This window comes from Culex quinquefasciatus, chromosome 1 (genome assembly GCF_015732765.1).
Source record: "Culex quinquefasciatus strain JHB chromosome 1, VPISU_Cqui_1.0_pri_paternal, whole genome shotgun sequence".
NCBI lineage: Eukaryota > Metazoa > Arthropoda > Insecta > Diptera > Culicidae > Culex > Culex quinquefasciatus.
In genome coordinates, this window is record NC_051861.1 from 90,422,442 (window position 1) to 90,446,412 (window position 23,971).

The window sequence follows — 23,971 nt, forward strand, 5'->3', positions numbered from 1 at the left end:
GAACCTGCTGCTAGTGACGGCCGTGATATGCAGTGCCCTGGTGGCAGTGCGGGCCAACCCCGTGCCGGAAGCGCGACCAGACCCGGAACCAAAGACCGACATCGAGCTGATGAAGATTCCCCTGGAGGGAGATAAGGTGAGTTTGGACGAGTGTTGGGAGAAAGATTTCAAATTGACTCGGAGCGATTCGGAGCGTTTGGTACGGTATGTCCACGCATCCTTCCTTCCCTTGTTGGTCCGGGGAACTGTGATCCGTTCACCGAATCTTTTTTCGGACTTCCTGGGCTTGTTTGTATTTGCTGTTATATTGCTTGTTTATATTTATCTGTTTTCCAAGAACTTGTTCAAAGAAGTCGTAAATTTTCTACGAACTTTTCAACTCAGATCTTTTAGTTTCATTGCTCTGCATTATGAGCATCAATTGGGTTTTATCGCTAATCTGGGCAAATTCTAACGTAGTCATAATTCTCCTGTTGGAAATGAGCTGTAAAAAGCATCCAAACCGCTTCTAATTACTACCTACAACTACCGGCTGTTTGTCCGTCTCTCAACTCTAACTTTTTTCCCACAATTGTTTGGAGCGACCGATCGAGCAGAGCACGTGGCAAACCTTTACCTTTAGACCAGATTCGCCACAGTCTCGACGATGAGAGCTACTTAAGGTGAACATACGACTGGCTGTTGGTCAAGGGTAAACATTCGCCGCACCGCTAAGGTCGAAGAACTATATGTACTGGTACACGCATGATCGCAAGGCCCTGGAGGTCGCGATGATTGATGACTTGCCCCCCCGGCTTCTTCATCATGGGGATGGGAAGCATTTGTTTGATCGGCCATCGGTAGTAATGGAAGTTGGGGGCAATTAGAAAATTGGTTTCCTAAAAACGATGAGTTAAGGTTGAGCACAGACATTGGTCACGACGGGAAAGAACTGTGAGCGTGAAGGTGAATTCAAATCGCAAAATAACATGTTTTGACCATATTTGGCCAACTTTCAAGTCGATCTCAAGTGAATCAGTTTTCAAAGCAACAAAACGACCAATTTTGCTACTGGACTATCAAAATAAGTTAATTTGAATTCATGTTGCGTCTTTGCTAAAATGGTCTTCAGCTGATTGCCAAAATGTGATTCTAGTTGTTTTGAACTGAATAACGACAAATTATAGAGTTTGGTCACTTTTGTATAAACAAACCATCTAAGTCAAAACCAGTATTGTGTGAACCCAAGTTGGACACAACGATCGGGACGTGACTGATACAAAATCAAGTACATTTTAAATCTCAATAGGGTTCAAATTTGAAAACAAGATCCAACAGAAATCAATTCTCAAAATATATAAGTTTAAAAAACGCAGAAATTTAACTGAGAAATTTTTATTAGTTTAGTGTTTTGGGCTTTTTAGAATGAAATTTGCAGAGAATCTAATTACGAATTGATAGAATATTCATTGCATCAATATTTTGAAATGTTGTTTTTGACTCTCAATGCAATGGGTGATCAAAAACAAATGGAAAATTTCAGAAAATCCGAGGTGACACCCGTTGGCTCGATTCCTTACGCAATATCAAGCATCTGTGTCAATTTTGAGCTAAATTGGTTAAGGTTTAGGAGTCGAGCCAGGGGATGTTCCTTAAAATCAATTTATTGTGTTGTTAAACTAGTACACAGTAACAATAAATAGAAATTGGATTTCCTAAAAATTGAGCAGTTTTTGAGGTTTGGTGTTTTCGGAAAAAGTTGTTGGAAATTGAAAGTTTAAACATTTGACTTAATTGAAAATTAGGGTGGTTCACCATCAGGTCATTTTAGCATTTTTTTACTATGCAAGTTGTTAGAAGACATCCAAAATTTACCTTGCAATCTACGCTTTCTACGACTTATTTTATCAAAAGCATCAGAGCGACTACTCTTAAAATCATATGTTTTATGAAATAAATGCAAAGTTAAGTTTTAAGTGAAATTTTTGTTGGCAGCAGTATAATGGCTTTGTTTTCCAAATTTACAGTCCATTTTTTATTAACAGCCATTCTAAAGCGAAAAAAGATATAATTTAAAACATAAATTTGAACCTATCCTTAGAATTTAGCCTCAGTTTCTAACTACAGATTTTAAGTCATAATTTGGGTTTCTGTGTGAGATTGACATATGAGCCCATAGAAACATAAAATATGATTAAAAATCATTATTTTATTTGAAAAAAAACATTGCCAGAGGATAGTCAAGTGCTGTTATGGCTTCAAAAAATCAAAAAAAGTTACTTTCAAATAAGTGTCAAACTAGTGTGGAAGCAAAAGTTTCACTTCCACACTACCTTAACCTAGTTTAACTCTACAGCACTGCCCAGTATTTTTTCGGAATTTTGTATTTTTTCCGTGTTCAGGAGGTCATTTTAAGCAACTTTCGTTCAACGAAAAACTTTACTTTTCTTGTTTTTTTTTATTATTTTTTTAATTTTTTGTACTTTAATTTGCATTTCTCTGGTTTAGTTTTTTTTTTGTAAAATTTGTCCAATTTTTTCATGTTTTAACAGTAACTTTTTCAATTTTTGCGTATTTTTTCATATTTTTATCATTTGAATTAAAAAAAAACGCGTAGAGGCATAGTTTGGGACACTTAAAAATTACTGCATACTTCTTTTAACTTAAAATATGAGAAACTTTAGGAAAAAAGGAGCAGGTGGTTATGTTCTACATGACCAATATGACATAGAACTTTGTAGAAAACTCTAAAAAATCATTCTATTTTTATTTATATTTTTTAATTCTTTGCCAATTTATGTAATCCTGAATAATTCATTATAATTAAAAAATTTCACCTCTGTGGATATAAATTGCCAAAACACGAAAATATTGCCAACACAAGTATGTTTCGGGAAATGTTCACTACCCCCTCCCTCCTAGCATAGCATAGCATAGCATAACGGGTCTGCACCACGCTGTAGGGGGTGCCACAATGGTCAATTCAATGTTCTTAGACAATTTGATTGCTGCCCGGTACAACCAAGAATATCTAAGAACGTAAATTTCCACACTGTGCTCCAAGGCTACGCCCATAAGGTCCCGTGGGGATTTGGGAGGATGTTTTTGTTGTTCACTAGTGGCAAAAGTGCAGGAACCCATGCGACTTTTAAAAGTGAACGGAATATTTTGGGAGGTTTGGAATGGGACTTCAAACATGGTTATTTTGCAAAAAAAGTTTTTTGTGTAAAAATAATTTCTAACAGGAAAGAATTTATGAAATGCTGTCGGAATTTTATGAGGATTGTATAGACGCTCAGATTACGAAAAATAACTTCTTTGATCACAGAGAAAGAATTCTCAAAATTCCAGACAAATCAATAACTAAACAAAAATTATCGTCTCATAGAACCTAAAGATATTTCAAACATTTTTTGTAACACGTCGCTTTTTGATGTTCCGACAAAACCGCGTTGAAATATTTGATGTTGAGTTATTAAAAACTAGAGCACGCAATGTAAACAATAACAAACAAGTTTTGATTAGATGACCATTTTGTACATGGACCCGATGTTTGGTTAAATTTGGTTGTCAGAGTCCCGAATAATAATTAAAAATGCTCAAGGTACACAGAAAAAAATATGTAAATTTACACAGCACGTAATTACTGTTTCTTATGTAAACTCACTCAATGTAATGTTGAAATATGATGTAAAGAATAAAAAGTCATGGAAATTACTCCAATGTAAATCTAAATCTAATGTAAATCATGAATCTAATGGAAACGTTGAGCCTGGAAACTCAAATCTGATGAATTTCTACCCGTGTTCGGCTTCCTGTAAATTCCTATTTAATGTAAATCATATATCCAATGTATTTCTGCCAAACGTTGACTTCAAAACTACCCGAACTAAAAATAGTAATATTTGGTTCTCATTCTATCGCTCTCATACTTCGCTGGCCCACTGCCTGAGCCTCGCCCTGAACAAGTTGATGCTTTAGCCGCTCGTTTATAAAATACGAAGATGGCTCAGTCGGCAGCGGGTAGCAGCAGTAACACCGAACATTCTACCCGTCATCCGTTCGATTCCAGTCCAGCGTTATTCCACTTGGCCGTCGACGAGAAAGCGTCCCTTACCTGTGAAACAACTTTATAAAATCATTATTTCCTTTGCTGCCCGCTTCACTCATTTTAAAATAGAACCACACCCTTTTCCTACAGCAATCCAAGTCGAGCTTCTCATTCCCATTGGCCAATCAGAATTAGTTGATTTGAACTAATGTAAATTTCAAAACTAATGTAAATTCCAAAACTAATGTAAATTTTCAAAACTAATGTAAATTTCCAATGAATCTAATGTAAATTTCAATGAACCTTATAAATATACATCATTTATCATGATACCTTATGGTACATGATAAATAATGTAAATTTACAGAAATATTTTTTTCTTTGTAGTCGGGAATGTACGAGCATGAGCATGAGCATGAGAGACCACCCATGGTTGCCCCTCCATTGCTGAACAGAACCGTAATATCCTTTCAGCACTACTGATCATAGGCTTCGACTATCAAGTGGTGTTTCCCTCATCAACAGCATGTATGAATGCGCCGAAAAGGTAAAACACCATGATTGCTAAAACTAGATCAGTTGCGAATAGGTAACAGTCATTGGCCACCAACGGCGCCCGCCATGTCAGTTTGTAGATCTCGATTTTAAGGGACGGGAATGTTAGTTAGCGCAGGCTACTAGGGCAGCTGATTTACTCTGTGCTTACACCCCACAAGCGCCAGGAACCTGAAAGTTTGTTAGTAGGATAGGGTGTTAGGTCAGGATTCATCATAGAAGATGATGATGCGACCCAAAATCATAGTGTTTGTTGAAAGGTATTATGTTTTATTCTCAAGGCAAGCAATCGGATGCTGCGGATGAGAGATTTCCCGTTTATCGGCTGTTACCTTTTAATTGAAATTGTTTAATCTCAGACAGCCGGCTGTGGAAAGATAGAACCAAAATCATTTGTAATTAAATGATGAAGGATTTAACAGTGTAACTTTTAAATTGAAATGTTTTTACGAGTTTTACATCATTGATGTTTAGTGGGGTACTGATTAACGAAGCAAACGACGAGTTACGATGTTTATCGAGCTGAAATGGTATGATAAGGCATCGCAAATCAGACTCTGTTCAAGGTAGTCGGGAATGTACGTATGTCAAACGCGTTCTGACCTGAAATCCCTTTGACCAGTTGCCGCACTTACATTAATTTTCAGTGCGTGTCAAAATAGCACGACAAGATTGGAACTTCTTTCAAATGAAAAGCGACAACAATGCACGGATCTTTTTTCGGTTTTTATTGAATTTCCCAGAATTGAAATCACATTTTGGGGAGCTGTTAAGGATGAAAGGTGAGGCATTGAGAGCTGCACAAAATGGCGTTCTTGACTCAATTTGGTCCAAAATGCACGTGTAACAAGATAGCACCATAATGACGATATGCAATTAAAGTGTCAAATTATTCTACTTGAGGAATTCGTTTTAATTATTATGATGTATTTTTTTTTGAGTAGGGGTAAGTGTGGTTGCCTCTCACCCCGTCGGCTTGGGTTCGATCCCAGACGGTCCCGGTGGCATTTTTCGAGACGAGAATTGTCTGACCACGCCTTCCGTCGGATGGGGAAGTATATGTTGACCCGGTCTAAACTAAAGGGTCAGGTCGTTAGCTCAGTCCAGGCGTAGGAGTCGTCTCCCTGGGTCCTGTCTCGGTGGAGTCGCTGGTAGGCAGTTGGACTCACAATCCAAAGGTCGTCAGTTCAAATCCCGGGGTGGATGGAAGCTAAGGTGTAAAAAGAGGTTTGCAATTGCCTCAACATTCAAGCCTACGGAAACCTAGTTTCGAGTAGGAATCTTGCAATCGAGAACGCACAGGCAATGCTGTAGAGCCAATAATCCGTTTTTTTTTTGATGATTTTTTGTCCAATCCAACGTAAATGAGTTAAAAGAGTTGTTGTTGCCATTATCTTGTTTTTGGTTTGTGCTGGAAATAAATTTTCAAAAAGCAATCTATCGCCGTGAAAAATCCCTCCAAGTCCAATCAAAAATATTTTTTCGCAAGCAAACAACACAATCTTCATAATTGTGCAACGTCTGCGCAAAAAAAGTGCATTCCTGCACGCATCCACAGTTCAAAACACGCGACAAATCAACTTTATTGGCCGCCGCCGCCGCCGGTTTTTAAATATGGCCGTTGCCAATGACTCTTGTCAAAGTCAGCAAGCGACGTCAGCCGAACCGGCTAAGCGCCAAATTTGCGTGTTATCGCACGCTGAACTTCCTGGACAGTGCGGCTAGTTAGGGTTGGCGTTCCCGCCATAGCCGCGCCAATCTATTAAGTGCCCATTGTGTTCGGACGACTCAACGACCGGCACTGTAATTTCGATGAGGAGTCTGTTAAGGCGAATGTTGTAATAAAGTTTGGATACAGTGAGAAAAAATTGCTTGAAATTTGATTTTTATTTCATATTTGTTTGTAAATTAAAATTTTGTCATCATCATTTAAACAATTTTGGCATAAATGTTAGTTTTTGGTAAATTTTGTGTAAAAAGTAGCTATTTTTTAAGTGTCTGGATACTTTTCAATGTAGATAACAAGGAACTGCGTTTGTTGACGACTGCATGCCACCCTTTGGTCGGACGTCAACAGCCGCATTGCTGCATGCGCTTCTCCAAGTAGGCTTCGACTAGCTTGAACTAAACTACCTGGCGTAGTACAATCAATTGCACGAACTAAACAGCGCGCGTGCGTGCGTTCTCGCGCAAAGACTCGTTTCGGCGATGATTGATAACAAAGACGCGCCGAAGTCGATGTAAACAAATTGCTCGGCTCGGTGAACAAAGGAATTATGGTTGGAATTTTTTTGTAAGGTATAGAAAATCACGATCATAGGAAAATCTTCGAATGATTCACTTTTTCAGAAGATCAGCTGATGAAACTGTGTTGAAGTTCTTTTATTAAAGAAATTTTGCTCAATTTTTCATCGTAATCTTAAGCGATTCCCCAAAAGATGAGATTGCTGTCAATTGAGCCAAAAGGATAGACTTTTGTTTACAATCATGGATTCGCTCCATTGAAATGTTACTACGGATTTATAAAAATCTCAGAGATTCTCAATATTGCAAATGTAAATATTTCAAAAGGCCGTAGCTCTAAATTGTGACATTTTGAAGAAATCTGTAAATGGTTCATATTCTGCAAAAAAAATCACTCCGAACTACTTTGTCGAATTCGTCTAATTTGGGGTCGCTGGTCTCTACGGAATCCTTCGGATTATCTGGGTTTAGGATAATTGAGTACGGACTGTGTTTATAATTTGTTTATTTTATCGGATTATCAGAAGTTTGATTATTCCAAGCATTTCCGATAATCAAAACATGGCCATTTCATGTTTTTAAAATGTTTGTTTATTCAACTCATTTGCGTCTAGGACCCAATTTTAATCAAATTTGAGTGGTTTATTGCATGTTAAAATACCAAATATTTTTTCTCAATATTTCATCATTGCCATTTGGGCAGCCCTTGAAAAAGGTTCTAGGCCCAGTGAAGAAAATATAATTCAACCCAAAAATGACAAATTTTTTGTCACAGTGTCCTGATGCAAACAACAATCGAGCTCGAGTCACAGCCCTGCGAAATATGTTTGCTGACATATCGGGCGCTCAGTCAAACAAAACCAGTTATAAGTCGCCTGACAAAAAACTTTTGCTAGAAAGAGATAGCAAATCTGATGCAAACGAACTGTGTAAACATATTTTGAATTTGTTGGTAAATTTCTGACTAGAAAGCCTTATTTAAAATTTTCAAATCACTTTAAAAAAATCGTGATTCGTTTAGTTATTGGAAGTAATTTTTTCCAAGGACATTAGATAATAAATTGATGATTTGAGTCTTTGATCTATAATTAAGTATGCTTTCAATTTAATTTAAAAATTATAATAAGGCGTCATGGCAAATAAGCAAACCCACTGGTCATCGACCAGTGATCAATAATGTTTCCATCCTCAACTCTCACAAAGCGTCTGATAATTACATTTTCACGCCAGTTTAGAGAAACCAATCACAAAGCCTTGAGGGCGTCAACGTCTTCGGCCAATAAAGTTTACCAGTTTTCAAGAGCACTTCCTGCTTCGGATCTCCGACTCGAAAAATCTGCCTCTTCAGAACAAAGGCCAGCCAGCCAAAAGGTTACCGACCATGGGGCACTTTCAAAAACCTTGGCGAGCTCTAGCTGGGAGTTGGACTTTGGCGTTGGGTTGTGTCGACGACTCCTCGCCGATATCGGCGTTGCAGTTTTGCTCCGAAAAAGTTGACAAACTACTTTTGATCTTGGGTTTCGCGAACAGCATTGGCTGCAATGGCCTGGGTTGCACTAGTAGAACTTGCTAGGTTCTGTGCTAAAAGGTAATGTTGATCTGGTTTTAGCACTGCAAATATTTGAGAAATAGTTTTAGCAAAATTTATGATATTTTTTTTTGGATACTTATACATATAAATTATTAAAAATTGCCTCAAACATGCTAGAATTTAATAAATTAAAAAAATCTTAAAGGCTCTTGCCTAGAATCTGTGACAAGAAGTTTTTCTAGTATTTTTTTCACAGACACCCAAGTTTAATTGATGTATGGTTGGTTAACTTGACCGGAATATCAGGTGTGTTCAATGTGAAAACCCCGGACCAGTTCACGCCAGTAGACAAGTTACATTTAAAGAGTTTGTTCAAGTTTGCTGGAAACGACTAGGTTTGACATGATTGAGCAGTTGAGAAATTTAGCATATTGCAATGTTGCAAAACCTGTTGAGTATATTCAGTTTCAATTCGAGTTGAGTTGAGGTTTGATAAACAACTAAAAAAAATTAAGGTTGAAAAGTTAAAACAATTAAATTGGATCTGTCTTGTTTATACATCAAAAAATCACTTAAAATCACCTCATAAACGAACGCCATCATTCAATTTCAAAATTAAAATCAGTTCACAGATCATTATCTCGCAATCGCGTTTGCAATGTCGGCGCCAAAATTGTTCACGCCCGATTGAAGCCCATGCCGAAATAATTCAAAATAATTGAGAAATAATTCCATGCCGATAAAGAAACAAGAAAAAACGCTCAAAATTGACCACATTTCAGCTCCTTTCTTTACATTTGCTTCGCAAACGTAAATTACGCAAATTACAACTTTCAATTAAGAATTTGTTTTGTTTTTTTTAGATTGGTTCAATGGCAAATAGGGTAAAATGAGAATTATTGAACTGTATTTTTATAGTTTTGAATTATTTATCCTTAAATAAAATAAACTGGCAGCACTGCCAATTTTAAATCGCCAAGTTGACAACACTAACTCAATCTTAAAGTCGATGACATTTGGATCCATGGCTTTCTAACTAAGGTACTCGCGTTTGGGTGTGAAGTAGTGCGGTTGTCACAGGGGGTAGCGAAGAAGCCGCCATCTTGGAAGTTCAGATAACAAACACTCAGAATCAGTATTATTCATATTACTTTGGTAACACGAAGTGTGTTATCCTGGTTAAACTCAAAAGTCCCATGCAAATGTGTAAAACCAAACTGAAAAATGTGTAATGCCGATTCAGAGTGTACGGCGCTACTTTGATCGACCAAAAGAAAAAGCAAGGTAAACAGAAAATCACTTTTTCGATATGAATTTTCAGCCAATATTGGGATGGAATCGGATATGATAAATTTGGCATCAGCAACACAATTCACCTGTTTTTCAGGTATTTATCGTTTGAATTGCAGGAAATTTTAAAATCCAAACAATGATTTGTTATGGGCTACCATTTGACAGCTAGTGCTTTTGTTGTGGGCTCTCATTTGACAACCGTGCTAATGTCGACTGTTGTCAGTTTGCTTTGGTCGGAATAGGGTTGCCATCCCCCCGGGTTGTCAAAAACGTTATCTCTGACTCTGTCAACTCCGATAGAAGCTGACTTTATTTATGTTTTGGTTTTCCTGGCATGGTCTATTGTTCGTTTGTTTTTGTTTTGGTTTTCGTGACACGGAGTGGTAAACTCACACCTATGCAAACCAAGATCGCGAGTACCTATGATATACAGCCTTGATTTGGATCAACTTTGGATCCAATTCAAGCCACCTAAAAACCCGTCAAGTGTTGCCAGCACTTGGCAACTCAAAACCAATAACCGCACAACAACTGTCAAACTGCCCCTGCACCGCCCGGGTTTATTTTCACTTTCGTGGTCAGCTACCGAAAAAACCGGTTTCCACAATTATGAAATGTTGCGGCAGCGAAAGAGAGACAGTCTGAGCTGAGCTTTTTTTTGGAGGTTACTAGACTATGGGAATCTCCCATCTGGCAAAGCCAGTGACCAACCAAAAAAATGCCCCTCGGGCAGTGGGTCCATTATGTCAGCGGCGCGCAACGGTCAGCCGATTATCGAATCGAAAACGGGCTTTCCTCGGCCTTTTGGTCCAGTTTTTCGGAGGAACTTGACCTGGAATTGGGGAAATTTGTGTTATTAGGGCAAAACTGGCAGCAGCGATTTCTGCTACTTGCTGTCAAACGCAGGGTTGGACTTGTTTACAAAAATAGTGTTTGTTTTGTTCAGCCCTGCGTTTGACAGACGTTTACGTCAAATTAGATTTGTAAAAAAGCAAACATTTGAACAAAACACAAATTTATCTTACTTTTTGTGGAAACTTGACAGCTCTTCCTTGTTTACCTTTACGATTAACAGCCTTGATGCAACAAGTGACAACAAGGCCATCGATACCAAAGGTTAGAAACATAAGGAAGTTCCATCTGTCAAACACAGGGCTGCGCACAGCGTTCATTGTTGCCAGCTTGAAGTAGATTAACTTCAGCAAGTACCGGCCAAGAAGGACACTCGACCAATTCCCCAACCGTCCTTCACGAAGACTCAAGATCTACGCACAGAGCGGTGACGCAAACAATTGGAAGCACCCCATTTGTTATGTCAACAGCTCAGCCAAGAGAGTCAATCAAGGTGCAAACGCTTGAAATTTGAGTCCGTGAAGTTTGTTTTCACATAAATCAAGCGTGATGAATTGGATCCATCTGCCCCGAAGGCAGCTCAGGTGAATGGACCACTTGAAAGTTTTTTGTTGTTGATTTTTTGAAAGCGGAAGATCTCTCGAGGCAAATATGACCGAATTTGTCGCACGTCACGTGACATTGCGCAAAGGTTTGCGACAATTGCGCTTTTATTGCGCGAGGTTAAAGTGCCACTTTAGCGTTATTAACCTTAACTTATGTTCTTTTTTTTATTTTAGGAACTGGACGTCATCACGCTGGTCGACTCCGGTGACCAGAAAATCAACGAGCGAAACAAGCGGACAATCGGTATTCTGCGGGAGCTGTTCCCAACCATCTCGCAGGTAGGTTCCGGACTAAAACCCATCCGGATTACCGTCTTGAACTGTGTTGATTTTGCAAATGTTTCATAATTTCGTTTTTTTGACTTTGAGTGCTCATTCTGCCATTGCCGGGACATTTCCTACCCCTCACTCTCATTCGATGTTCTCGTCTCACTGAGATCTTAACTTGCGGGGTCCATCGCCGAGTCCTCCATCCCTTGATTGGCATCCACATTGATTAAATTGGCATCACTGCATCGATTTGACAGTTCGCGCAGCGTTGCCAAGCTGGCGGCGGAATGCTTTCAAGGATGTTGTTTAGGAAGTCCACCAACACCCAATCAATCAACTGTTGTCGTCGCAGACGACGAAGAAGACGGAAGTGTTCCCAGCTGTCAGCGCGTTGATCCGTGGTCATTGATTCGAGTCGCTGTACCCCCAATGAGACAAACAAACAAACAAAAAAGATCAACCGCAAAAGCTGGTCGCGCGGACCGGTTAGAGGACGAATGATTAAAAGTTAGCCTCGAAGGACGACGGCTCCGCCGAGGAGAGAATGGAAACAACTTTCATTTCTGCGGGCCGAACGCGGTCGAGTTTCTGCCCCACGCTGCGCGCTTCCTCATCACGCTCACGCTAGTCACCCACAAATGTCGCCCCGCTCACCCTGTTGTGTCAACTCTCACCCGCCCTCTCACATGACTTACTCATCACGAACTAATCAAAAAAGCATCTGTCGAGCCGCTGTCGGCTTCCTTAAAACTTTCATTTTTGAGATTTTTTGTAAATATGAGCTTTCTTTCTTGGTTCCACACCCGTATTTTCCCGCTCCAATAGATTCTGGATCAGAAAATCCAGATGATCACCTCCTATTTGTTCCGCACGATTGGGCCGATCCTGCTGCGCAGCGGTCTGGGTGGAGGCGCTGGCGGGGACAACGCCGGCAGCCGCGGATCCACCGACGACGATTTCGATGATGATTTTGACGATGATGATGACGACAAGAACATCTCCAGCGACAATGGACGCAAAGTGAGCATCTCGTTGCCCACGTTCCCCGAGCACCGACGACGCGGACAGCGATGCCGACGACGACAAGGCGACTGGCAGCACTGCCGCAAGCGCGACCTCGGACGAGAACGAAATCCGGAAACGGAGCGCGGCGCTGCGCAGTGCAACCACCGACTCGACGGCCGAGCCATCGCTGTCCACGTTGAGTCCCACGACGACCGAACCGGTTGCACCTAGCACCACTGTCGGCGGTAGCAGCGCTGAACAGGCGGCACCTACAACCACCAGAACTAACGCACAAGAAAGCACCGAGACCAACTTGGTATGAGGCTTGGCCGAAGACACTAACGGTCCCCAGTAGCGTTGAAACCAGTAACCAAAACCACCAGTATCAAGAGAAATCGGGAAGCCCTTTTAGAGAAGACTGTCTGGCGTAGGACGCCAAACAACAGTAGTTCAGAAAACCTTCAACGCCATCGTAGTGTACAACACCAGTATAGTAGCCGAGCAAATACACCGCACATCAACGATTCGAACATGATTTGTTAATTCCGTATATACAAAAGTAGCGCTCTCTTCCGCACTATGCTGCGCCATCTGGCTCCCTCTAGCTGTCGCTCATCCGCTCATTGGCGCCTCACCCTGTGTCTCTCATAACCAACCCATCTGTAGTTTAACCCTTGGAATCCGTCGAACCTAACGTGACCGTTGCAGTCATTAGAACCGTAGAATCTAACCGCCCATTGCTTTCATCTCTCACCATTCTCCATGCTCGCTAGCGCTCCATCTGGTGGCCACTAGCGAAACCACCACCATCCTCTCACTCTCTCCGTCCGATACCGTACGTTCAAGATGACGCTGTATGGAATCGTTCGCTCTCTCTCTGTCTGTCTGTCTGACTGTCTCTCTCTCAGTACTTCTCTCTCAACTCTTACTTCTCTCAGAACGCAGTCGCGAGTTGTCTGCGCGATTCTTCCGTGTGTTTGTGTGATCGCCCTCTCTCGCTCTCTCCCTACTTCTCTCTGTGTTTCTGACGGATCTTCTGTGGAGAAAACCCTAACCCATACGTTTCCACCTCTCCTAAATGTTGTAATTTTCTCATTCTATTCAGTACTATTGGATAAAACCCAAACCAAACAATCGTAGCATGATACAAAAATCAAAATTATATGCATTCTAAATTTCATCTGATGCCCATTTCATCTCTTCCATCGCTGCCAAAAATCCAAAACCAAACTCTGAACCTTCTCAAAAACAAAAACCAAAACAAACCGTGTCATCCCGCACACGCAAAACACCTCGTTGCACACATTTACTGTGTCTCTCTGTGTGTGCGTGTTCCCCACTCTGTCTCTGTCTGTGTGTGTCATCGCTGCGCACCGCCTACCACGCCTACTAGATCACCACCAACGAGAACCTGAACACGCTGGAATCGCTGGATCTGGCCGGCTTGAGCGACGCGATGAACGCGATCCGGGTGGCCCGTGCCACCGACCAGGACACCAAATCCGTGGGCGACGCGGACGACCAGAACGGCGCCGAATCGTCGGCCAAGAGCTCTGCCCTGGACGAGCTGACGCTGGACTCCGAGGGCAACGACGAGGACCGCAACAAGAGGTTAGTGGCGGCGCCATCTTGGATTTCGTCTAACGCTAAAACGCTTTCTTTTTAGGTTCCTTTCCTTTGGTGGTTCCTCGGGCGGAGCCGGCGGTTCCGGAAACTTTCTTTTTGACATCATTCGTGTAAGTATGAGGCCGACTCGCTTCCCCAATTCCATGAATCCTCCGGGTAGTCAGTAATCTCCCTCGCCCCTGAACGTTCTCGAACGCAGCAAATGACACTATGACACTTGTTTCTCTCTTGTTCTTTTCTCTTTCTCCTTCTTATTTCCCGTGTTTACTGCACCCCCACAACAACAACAACACTAAACACACTTGAACTGCCCACACACACACCCGTGCACTACTGTCAAACCGCGCGACAACTAACCTAACCTCTCCACGCCCCACCCCCAAAAACAATTCTCAAGCGTCAAATTTTCATATCTTTCAATACTTGAAACGTCAACGTCACGACCGCACGCACGAAAAAACGATCAAAACACGCCAAAACGAAACAAAACAAAACAATCAAACATTTCGCGCGGCGCGTCGTAAACAACGATCAGCAAACAGCCGATCGGGCCGCCCGTGCCGCTGGAACCGTGTACCGGGTTGTGGCCGGCACCGAGTCACTAGACAACACCAAGAACAGCAACAACAACGATAAAGACGACGGACGTCGACTTTCCACCACCTCTAGCTCTTCCTCTACTAGCTCTAGCCATTCTGCGGTAATTTTGCGTTTTTTTGTTTTCGTTTTTCTGTTTATCACTTTTCTGTTCTCATCCCGCGTCTCGGTTCAAAACAAACATAATTTCTTGAGTTTGACATTTGCTTACACGTTTGATGCGGTACGCGCCATGTTTCACTTTGTTTGCAGCGGTACACGCAACCGTTAGCTGTCACTTTGACAGTAGTAGTCGTGATTTTTTTTTATCATTTTGATTGCTAAATGTTTGTTTTGAACTGCCCTACCCTTTCCGGTTTATCATCTCTCATGTAACTACATCTCTAACCCTACCTCTATATCTTTCTCACTCACTCAAACGTCACTTGTTACACTTTTCACCTCACTCTTCTAACCGCATCTATCTGTCCTGTTCTCATCACTCACGTTTCCATTACGGCAATCTGGTTGAAAAGTGCTTGATAATGCTCTCCGTCTCACGCCCTCTAGTTTTGCATGCCCCACCAATACCACCACAAGTATTCACGCTCAACTCGTTCACTAAAGCCCACTTAGCAACTGATCCTCTGTCAAAAGTGTCGAGTCTGTTCTGTTTTCTGTTTTCTCTTCCTCTTTATTTTCATTTCCCTTTTTGCATCCCTTGCTTCTTCTTTTGTGTTTCCCAAATCAAGCACTTTTCAATTTTGCTTTTATTTCTTACTTTTTCTTTAGTTCTTTCCCTTTTTCAACTCTTTCCTTTATTTCTAACGCTTATTTTGCTTCCTTCTCCCTAACTTTACCCTCTCCTATATCTCTCTCTCTCTCCTTTCTGGTGACACACCAGCGCTACCATGATGACATGATAATGACAGACGATTGTTGAATTGCTCGCGAGATTGTGAAAGACGCGCGCGCGCCCACACGCACACAACAAAAAACACCGAACGAAACCACTACCAAATGAGAAAACTGACGTGAGAAGCGTAATGTCGTGACTATTGTTCTATCGCTCTAATCCATCTGTTGTCTAACCCACCCCATACGGTACCGGGTAGTGACGCTTGCAGAAGGTGTGACTTTGCCGAACCTTGTGCGGTCGTCACTGCCCGGCACTACGAGTATCGTTCCTTTCGACTAACGTGTTGCCTTTTTCTCTGTGTTGACACCTCTCTCTGTGTATGTGTTGAATTGATGCTGGTTTGTGTCTTGGCTAAATGTTGTTTCACCTTCTTCAGCTCGTCTCGGGCAGCTCAGGAACCGAGCAGAGCGATGAGAAGGCCAACTCCCCGGATGACCACGAGCTGGGCAAGGGAGACGGCTACACCGAGGGTATTCCCGGACCGGTGACGCGCCTGTTCGTGCTCGCCAACCGCGGTCTGTCCAACCTGATCCAAGATCTGATCCTGGTAAGTGTGTCTTGGCTAACGTAGCTGTCAAATTCCCCCCTCACCGTAGTCGTTGCAGAACACTGTAGAACTGTCTTCTTCTTTACCCCTCTTTCTCCCTTACAGCGAATCGCACAAACTAGTGAACGAGTGGTTAACTTCAAAGCACGTCTGATTACGTCACTCATCTAAGCAGCATGTACCTTCCCCTCCCTCAACTTCCCGAGAACGGTTCCCCCACACCTGTAGAAACAATCCTGGTCCCCACAAACCCTCTTCGAAAAAAAACCCTTCAAATCCCCACCCGTCGTATTTGTGTTCTAACGACTTTTGACAAACCTATCAAATCCTCAGTAGCTACGAATTTTTGCTAAGAATCAGATCTCCGCCCGGCGCCCGCTAGCCAGGGCGCAAACCATTGAGCAGAGCCCGGCACTCACACCCATCAACTCATCCCGTACGCAAAAACCAGCACTCGCAATTTGTAAATACAAGACTCGAACCGAGAGAGTTCCTGTCGTCGTGCCAAACTCGCCGCGATGGCCCGCTCCGAGCGTGCCTATTGTTCTGTACACCGGTGACAGCTCTCTCTCCGTGGTGTGCGCCCTGCCACCTAGCGGGCACCAGTGGAATCGCGCCCAAGGGAACTGAGTGAACTAGCTCAAAACAGAATCGGAGACAAATTCAATAAGGCTGGAAAAAGGAAACTTGTGTTTATTTTTTTACTATTTTTAATGTGTAATGTATAATATTTCTGCTCCTTTTCTCCACACTGTCTGTACTTGCTCAAACTCAAGGTTGTGTTAAACTAATTCTGTATCTTTCCAACACACAAACACTCAAACATTACTCACATTAACACCTTAGAAACGTTCTCCTTTAACTGATTGCTCAATTTTAATTTTTCTAGTGCCTTCTTAGTAAGATAGGGTACGCTTCTCTAGAGGCGTCACAAACACTTCCGTCACTTTCCGTCCAAATAGCAACTCTTCCAACTATAATCGACCTTCCAACGGCGCTTCCAACCGTCCCGACGGTGGAACTGCCCACACTGCCAACGGTCCCGCCCGTTGACCTTCCAACACTTCCAACACTCTCACTCTAAAGCTATTGTTTTCGTCGCTTGACAACTTTTCCAACCTTTTTCGCAGAATCTATTCCCTCTACTCAATATAAACTAAACAAAAACAAAACAAAGCGAGAATTAAAGAGAGAGAGCTACTCATCTGCCAAAATCATGTAAATATTGTTAATTTTCGGTGTTCAACTTTCTTTCTGGCAACACTGCCAACACTTTTCAGAACAAATCAAACAAACAAATCTAACCTTTTCCCCCCTCTTTTTTTCGAGAAACCCAAATAAACAAAAAAAAACAAAGTAAGCAAAAAAAGTAACAGCATGATTGAGATCAGTGTATGCGAGGAGCATAATAGTAAGCCTACGGAAAGAAAGAGATTTAAGGGTGTAGGAGTGCGTATAAAAGCATGTAGGAATTCCTAAATTTTCCATCTTTTTTTTTCGCGTCTAAGTGCTTTGAGAAAAGAGCCGAAAGCTTTCGGTTTTCCTGTTCTGTTGTAAATAGAATTTTTCTATTCGTGTTTTTTTGTATCGTAACTTTCGTGTAAGCTTTCCCAAAAACAACTAGTTGATGCTTCTATTGTGCATTTTTTTACAAACTTTTTTTTTATTAAAAAAACACCCATTCGCTTATATTTTTGAGGCAGGAATCGAAAAGCCACCAACGTTACTACTACTACTTGATACTGTTAAGCAAATTAAAAGAAGAAGAAAACGCAATCAGCAGGTCTATCAAATTCTATAGGAAGAAGGAATAAATTGTTAATATATGTAGGTTTTAGGACAAGTGATTTTATGGCAGCTTTTTCGGTGATTAAATTCCTAGGGATTTACACGGACACTTTCAGAAAGAAGAAGAAAATCAAGAAAAAAATAGTTAAATAAAAAAATGTAAACACACACGCAAACGGTCGGCAAGCGGCTGTTGGTTTAGCGAAAAGGCGAATAAAATTAAATAAACGAAAAATGTATTTAATAAAAAAGATATTGTTGTTTCCCTTGGTTGAAAGAAAATTTCAGAAAACAAAAATCAGCTACTACAATTATTATCATTCCTGAAATATCATCTCCTAACTTTCACTGCGCTTCCATCCGTCGCGATATTCTCAGCAAAAAGAATTGCCGATCTCTATCTCGTGCTCGCACAATCCCGTGTAACTATCTCCTTTTCTTTTTCCTTCCCGCATTCACAATTATTCCCTTGCAACAAAGCGTAGTCACAAAAGCCGGAACGACACAAAATTTGCCAACGCAGTTTAACGTGACGTAATGCGGATAAAAGGTTCTCTCGAGTTCTTCTTTGCGGTTTTCTGAGAAACCTAAAGATTCTTCGCTGATTTTGAACGAGGATAAGAGAAGAGAGTGCTCATGTTGGCAATCACGAGATAAAATAAGAGAACTCATAAGCTCTAGTGCCGTTCAGGAATCATCAAGTGATAGTTTTTGTTTTCTATCCATCAAACGAACAGTCTTTAACTTAAACGCTTGAGTAATCATTTTCACCTTGTTTTTTTTTTCTTCTTAAGAATCTTATAACTTTTGGAAGAATTGACCAGATTGGATGTTTTTTTGTTGCTAAATAACCAGATTTGTCTAAATTTTTAACTCTAGATTTTTTTTAAAAGGTCCTATATAACAAAAAAAAACTCTGGAACTGTCAGAAGGGAGACAAATATGGTCTAATTTCACTGGAAATATTCCGACGTTTTTTCGAGTGGGGCTTGTATTTAGAATTTGCTTATTTGAATGCACCTAAAAATTACAAACGTTCAAATAATTTTGTATAAGAAATAATAATATTTATAATAAATAAAGATAATCTCGTGAGACCGAATTCCAAAGCGAAGAATTTTTAAATAAAAAGGGCTGATTTTTTTTGGTTTTTTGCTAAATAGAGAGAAATGCCATAGTAATTATTATTTGATTTTCTGGCAAAAAAAGTTCAAAAAAATAATCCTCAAAAATAAATAATAAAACAAAAATATAAGGAATTAAAGAAATCCTTAATCTAAGGAGAGTTGAAATACAGTTTGTACTTGATTATCCAAAGTCCTCTCTAAAATGTTGCTTAGGATAATCGATACAACATTTTTATTTTTCTCAAGATTTTTCTGACCTTAAATATGACTGCAAAAATGCTCCAATGTTATATAAAATTCAGTTATCTAAGATGGCAACATTAAAGAATTCTAAGTCTAATTTTTTTTTATTTTTATATAAGAAAAAAAATGATTTTTTGGAATTTGAGTTTTTAAAATTTCCACAAGTTCTTCCAGGATGCTTTCTTCAGACTGGCTGCGCTTGTGTTCGATTAGATTAGATTAGATTAGATTAAAATTTCTTAATTTTAACATTTTGACTTTTTGATTATCAATCATTTTAGGATATATGAGCCTATTTTGGACCTAGCATCAACATAAATCGCCTTGTTTTCGGGGTCGTTTTAAATATTGCGCGTATTCCCGAAACGGACACGCGACATATCAGCCTCGAAACGACGCGCCGCACTTTCGCCAAATGCTCGCTGTTAAATCCCATACTGCGCATTTTGTTTTTGTTGATCTTCTTCTTCGAATCGCCTGGCATTGTTGACAGGTATGTTTCTTATTGCACCAAAAATGCAGGAAATCGCTGGCAACAATGTCTACGGCACAGTCAGAAATGCCGCGCGGCGTGTACTTTTGAAAGATACGTACAATAATTTGACTTGATTTTTTTCGTATCCTAATTTATGCATAACAAAGTGCACTATTGAAGATATGAAATAATTTTACCATTTCAATATAATAAGCATTTTCAATAAAACATTTTTTGGACGCATTTTGGACTTATTCAATGTATTTTCGAGTCATCGATGTACCTATTTTGGACCCACACTCTGATTGGTTGAAATTTTGACAACTCGAACTGCGGCACAAACTCTCCCTGCTATGAAGACAAACAACACAACAAAGCAAGCCTGTTCCATGGGAATCGCAGAACCCTGGGGTGGAAGGCTCCTTGGAGTAGAAAGAGGTTTGGGTGCACTCCCCATTCAAGCCTTCGGACTCCTAGGTTCGAGCAGAAACTTGCAATAGAAACCACAAAGTACCCGGAAGTCGGTAATGTGGATGGTTTGATTTTGATTTTTGAAATTTACTACAGATATCAGCGGCGGCTGCCTTCTATCGGATGGGGAAGTAAAACGTCGGTCCATTTGCGTAAAAGAGGTTTTGGGTGACTCACCACACATAACTTTCGGACGCCTAGAAATGAGCAGAAACTTGCAACAGAGACCACAAAAGACCCGGGGGTCGTTAAAGTGGATTGCTTTGCTTTGCTATCAGCGGCGGCTTGAAGGGCAGACTATCCTAGATTAGGTAAAAAAAATTGGCCTCGATGCTCATCAGATTTTGCTCGCGACACCTTGAATTTTTTTTCTGTTTTGCACTGATATCAAACTTTTTCGTCCGGTTTTCGAGCAATGTAAGTGTTGGTTATTTAATTCCTTCATGTTTTCGCCACTAAATCATTCAATTAACTGATCTATTATTGCAAAAAAATCAATTCAAAATATTTTTTTCAGTTTTTGGGGCTACTTTGCCGTCGGCTCAAGGCTACCAACAACCAACACATGTATAACAAGGTGTTGCCAGTTTTGTTTATAAATTTATTTCGGTATAACATTGAAATTAAATGAAAAACTTCAATTCAATATGTTGGATTGAATTTCTTTGACTGAAACCTAAGTTTTAAAAAGTAAATAAAAAATATGTTTTTCCTAATTTGATTATCCGAAGTGAAATTTATATGAGGTTGTCGGATAATTGAGTCTGGACTGTGTATCGTTGTTTTGTATCTTTTTATGACAGGGTTCTCTTTTCTTGATGAGATAACGTCATGATTCGAAATCCGGACACTTAGTAACATATCATTTTTGTTATAGCTGGCAAAAAATCATGTAATAAGTTGGAAATGTAGAAACATCATCAGAATGTAGTATAAACAGTTAGTTTCAAGAAAATGCATGCAAAATATGTCTTTTCTAACAATTTTTCATCAGAATTTTAAAATTAAAATGACTTGTTGTGCTTCGAATCCCGGACACTGATAAAAGCTGATTCGAAATCCGGACACTCGATTTTGCTTATGAATCGCACAAATTTGGACTGAAATGTTAGTGAATGGCATTCTTTAGGTCTCAAATAAGCATCATTGTCTTCGTTAGAATGTTGGCTACACCGACTTATATGTTTGGAATGCGGTTTTCGAAAAAATTGCAGTGTTTTTGCGAGTGGAAGAAAAAAAGTTCAGATTTTTTCCCTCGGGCGGGCAAATGAGGCCCACCTTAACATCAAAACAATCGATAGTTTATATAAAAATTTGATAGAATTTAAGGAAATCGAAACCATTAATTTCTACTTTGCCTTCCCGGTGCTTCGAACGCCTATGAAATATTTCAAGTGAAATGTTTCGCATTTTTGGTAAACTTATAATTTTATTTTATTAAATTGTTTTGGCATTAACTACAGCATTCAAACAAGCTTTAAATGAAAGTTGATGTTGGAATTCATCAAATAACACAGTTTTGACATTCATAATGCGAACTTATATCCAAATAACTGATAAAACAAGATGAAGTGTCCGGGTTTCGAAGCGTCCGGGAATTCGAATCATGACGTTAGGCTCTACCCAGACACGAGATTTTCTTACAGAATTGGTTCTGTGAGAATCCTGCTAGAATCATTCCAGCAGCTCTGTCAGAATTCTGTTAAAATTTTGTAAGAATTTTCTTACAGGAAATACTGCTCGCTGATTGGCTGGCCTTGTACCGGTTCAGTTCGTGTTTCAACAAGTTCAATTTTCATTCGTTTTATTCTACCTCGACCGTTTGAACACGTTTTTTTCGGGAGCAACATCATCGTCAAAAACCCATCGAACCAAGGTCGGAATCAAATGATTTGTTGGCAAATTACAACATCCCTTCACAGGTAAGCATCCACTCCGAAAATTGCGACACCTGTTACGAATGTCAAGCATTATGACAATGACCTCAACTTACTTCTCCGCTTGTTTAACCGACTTCTCTGGTTCTCTTTGTAGATATGGCCCTGCGGTACTGGCGACAACCCGGCCTGGAACTGGGAGTTCCGATTCTTCATCATCGGCATCAAGGAAAAACCTTCTCAACTCGTGCAGATCGGATAATGGAACAAAAAAGTTGTCTCAGAGGAACAACAGTTGCCGCCTCTATGTTGGTATTGCCGGCAATCTGAGTGCAGTGAAATAATTTTGTAATATAAATAGAAATAAATTTCGTGTGAAACAAAACACAGCTTTTATTTTGCTAAAATATTTTCAGCAATAACATTCTGACAAAATTCTAGCAGGATTCTCACAAAATTTTTAACCGAACATTTCAAGCAAAATTCTAGCAGCATTCTAGCAGAATAGCCTGTCAGTTGGATCTAGCACAATTCTAGCAGGATTCTAGCAAAACCGGTTGATTTGACCGGTTTCTGCAAGAACCGGTTATTGCATTTGAGCCAGAATTTTGTGAGAATGATGGCAGAAAACTTACAGAATGATGGCAAAAATCTAGTAAACTCTGCTAGAATTCTGTAAGAATCCTGCTAGAATGCCGTGACTGGGTAGGACCTAATCGATGTGCTAGGAAAATGGTAGGAAAAACGAATGGCATTGAAAAAAGTGGCTGAAAAAGCGGAAAGCGGAAAATTTAATAAGCAACAACGTTAACATTTTTGGAAAAGGTAAGCTACAAAACGATCCTGCTTACACTTTCTGTTCGTTGGATTCAGCAAATTCCTACTTTTTCAAATTTTCAAAAGGTCCTATCTGCATAGGAAACTCATGACGGATAGGTTGTTTTGAAATTTTAATCTAGATACACCCTATTTCCCCCCAAGAATCTCGAGCCCACGCATCGTCACGAAAAAAATGCGAAACTTTTCTTGACCGCGTTTCTTCCGAGCTCTGTCTGGCTCGAATAGACTTGCTTCAAAAAGGTAAAGAAATAGCTTGTGGTCAAAATCAAAATAATAATAAATGTCCACAAAAAGCTCATTTTAGTCGATTTGAAAGAAATCCACAAAAATCTCTCGATCTGTGAGCATGTTCACTTTTTAATTTCTCGTTTAAACAGAGATGTTTTTTAAAATTCTATCTAGATTACTATTCAAGATACTTTTCTGATGAGAACTAACTAGAATTAATTTTGCGGTGAATCGTGGTGTTGTGTTCATTTCTATTACCGACTTCAAGGTACTTTTCTCGAATTTCAAGAGATACCTACTTCATATTTTGGTGCACCGATCAGTTTGGGAGACCAACCACATTTGAATGCAAATTTTCTATAAAACTTTCATTTTAGGTGCATCAATTAACCAAGATTTTAATGCACTTAGCTTAACTTACAATGGAACTCATCGCGATGGTGGATTCTTGCAAATATTTCGCCTGGTTCCGCGGAACATTTTGGACATTCACGTGCGCGGACGTGTCGCTGTTAGCACTAAGCGGAGTTACTAACATTCGGGATCACCAGTTATAGCTCTAGAGCTATGGAGTAACCACTAACGTGCTACGTCCAGCGCAAGTCTACGGAATGATCGCGAGACGCGTTGTAGATCTGGTGACCGGCCACAACTGACCGGATTTCCTCTGACCGGCTCATACCTTCACGATTCAGCTGTAATGGTGATGCGGTGAAATTTACTCGCGAACCACCTGCACATATTACCAGTTAAGTTCTGCCATTAGACGTCAAAAGCATAGAATTTAGTATAAGTAAACGACACTGAAAAACTGTAGTCCTGACTTTGGGTGTTCCATCTCTTCTCACCACCATTGCAACAAATTACAG

General features: G+C 40.3%; 1 protein-coding gene across 1 annotated transcript; it reads left to right on the plus strand.

Annotated features, from left to right (window-relative positions):
* Positions 1 to 6: 6 nt before the first annotated feature.
* LOC6044208 (uncharacterized protein DDB_G0271670) lies at positions 7 to 16,855 on the plus strand. The gene is made up of 8 exons (XM_038257258.1): positions 7 to 136; positions 11,285 to 11,389; positions 12,206 to 12,400; positions 13,779 to 13,996; positions 14,052 to 14,121; positions 14,547 to 14,711; positions 15,883 to 16,053; positions 16,159 to 16,855. Exons 1-8 carry the CDS (start codon positions 110 to 112, stop codon positions 16,222 to 16,224), a joined length of 1,017 nt encoding a protein of 338 aa, XP_038113186.1. The 5' UTR covers positions 7 to 109; the 3' UTR covers positions 16,225 to 16,855.
* Positions 16,856 to 23,971: the final 7,116 nt, after the last annotated feature.

Bases quoted from the DNA above. Each gene is read 5' to 3' on its own strand.
- LOC6044208 (XM_038257258.1), top strand. From the start codon at position 110: ATGAAGATTCCCCTGGAGGGAGATAAG. The intron at 11,390-12,205 runs GTAGGTTCCGGA...CCGCTCCAATAG, and splicing joins TGTTCCCAACCATCTCGCAG to ATTCTGGATCAGAAAATCCA. The intron at 14,122-14,546 runs GTAAGTATGAGG...AACAACGATCAG, and splicing joins TTCTTTTTGACATCATTCGT to CAAACAGCCGATCGGGCCGC.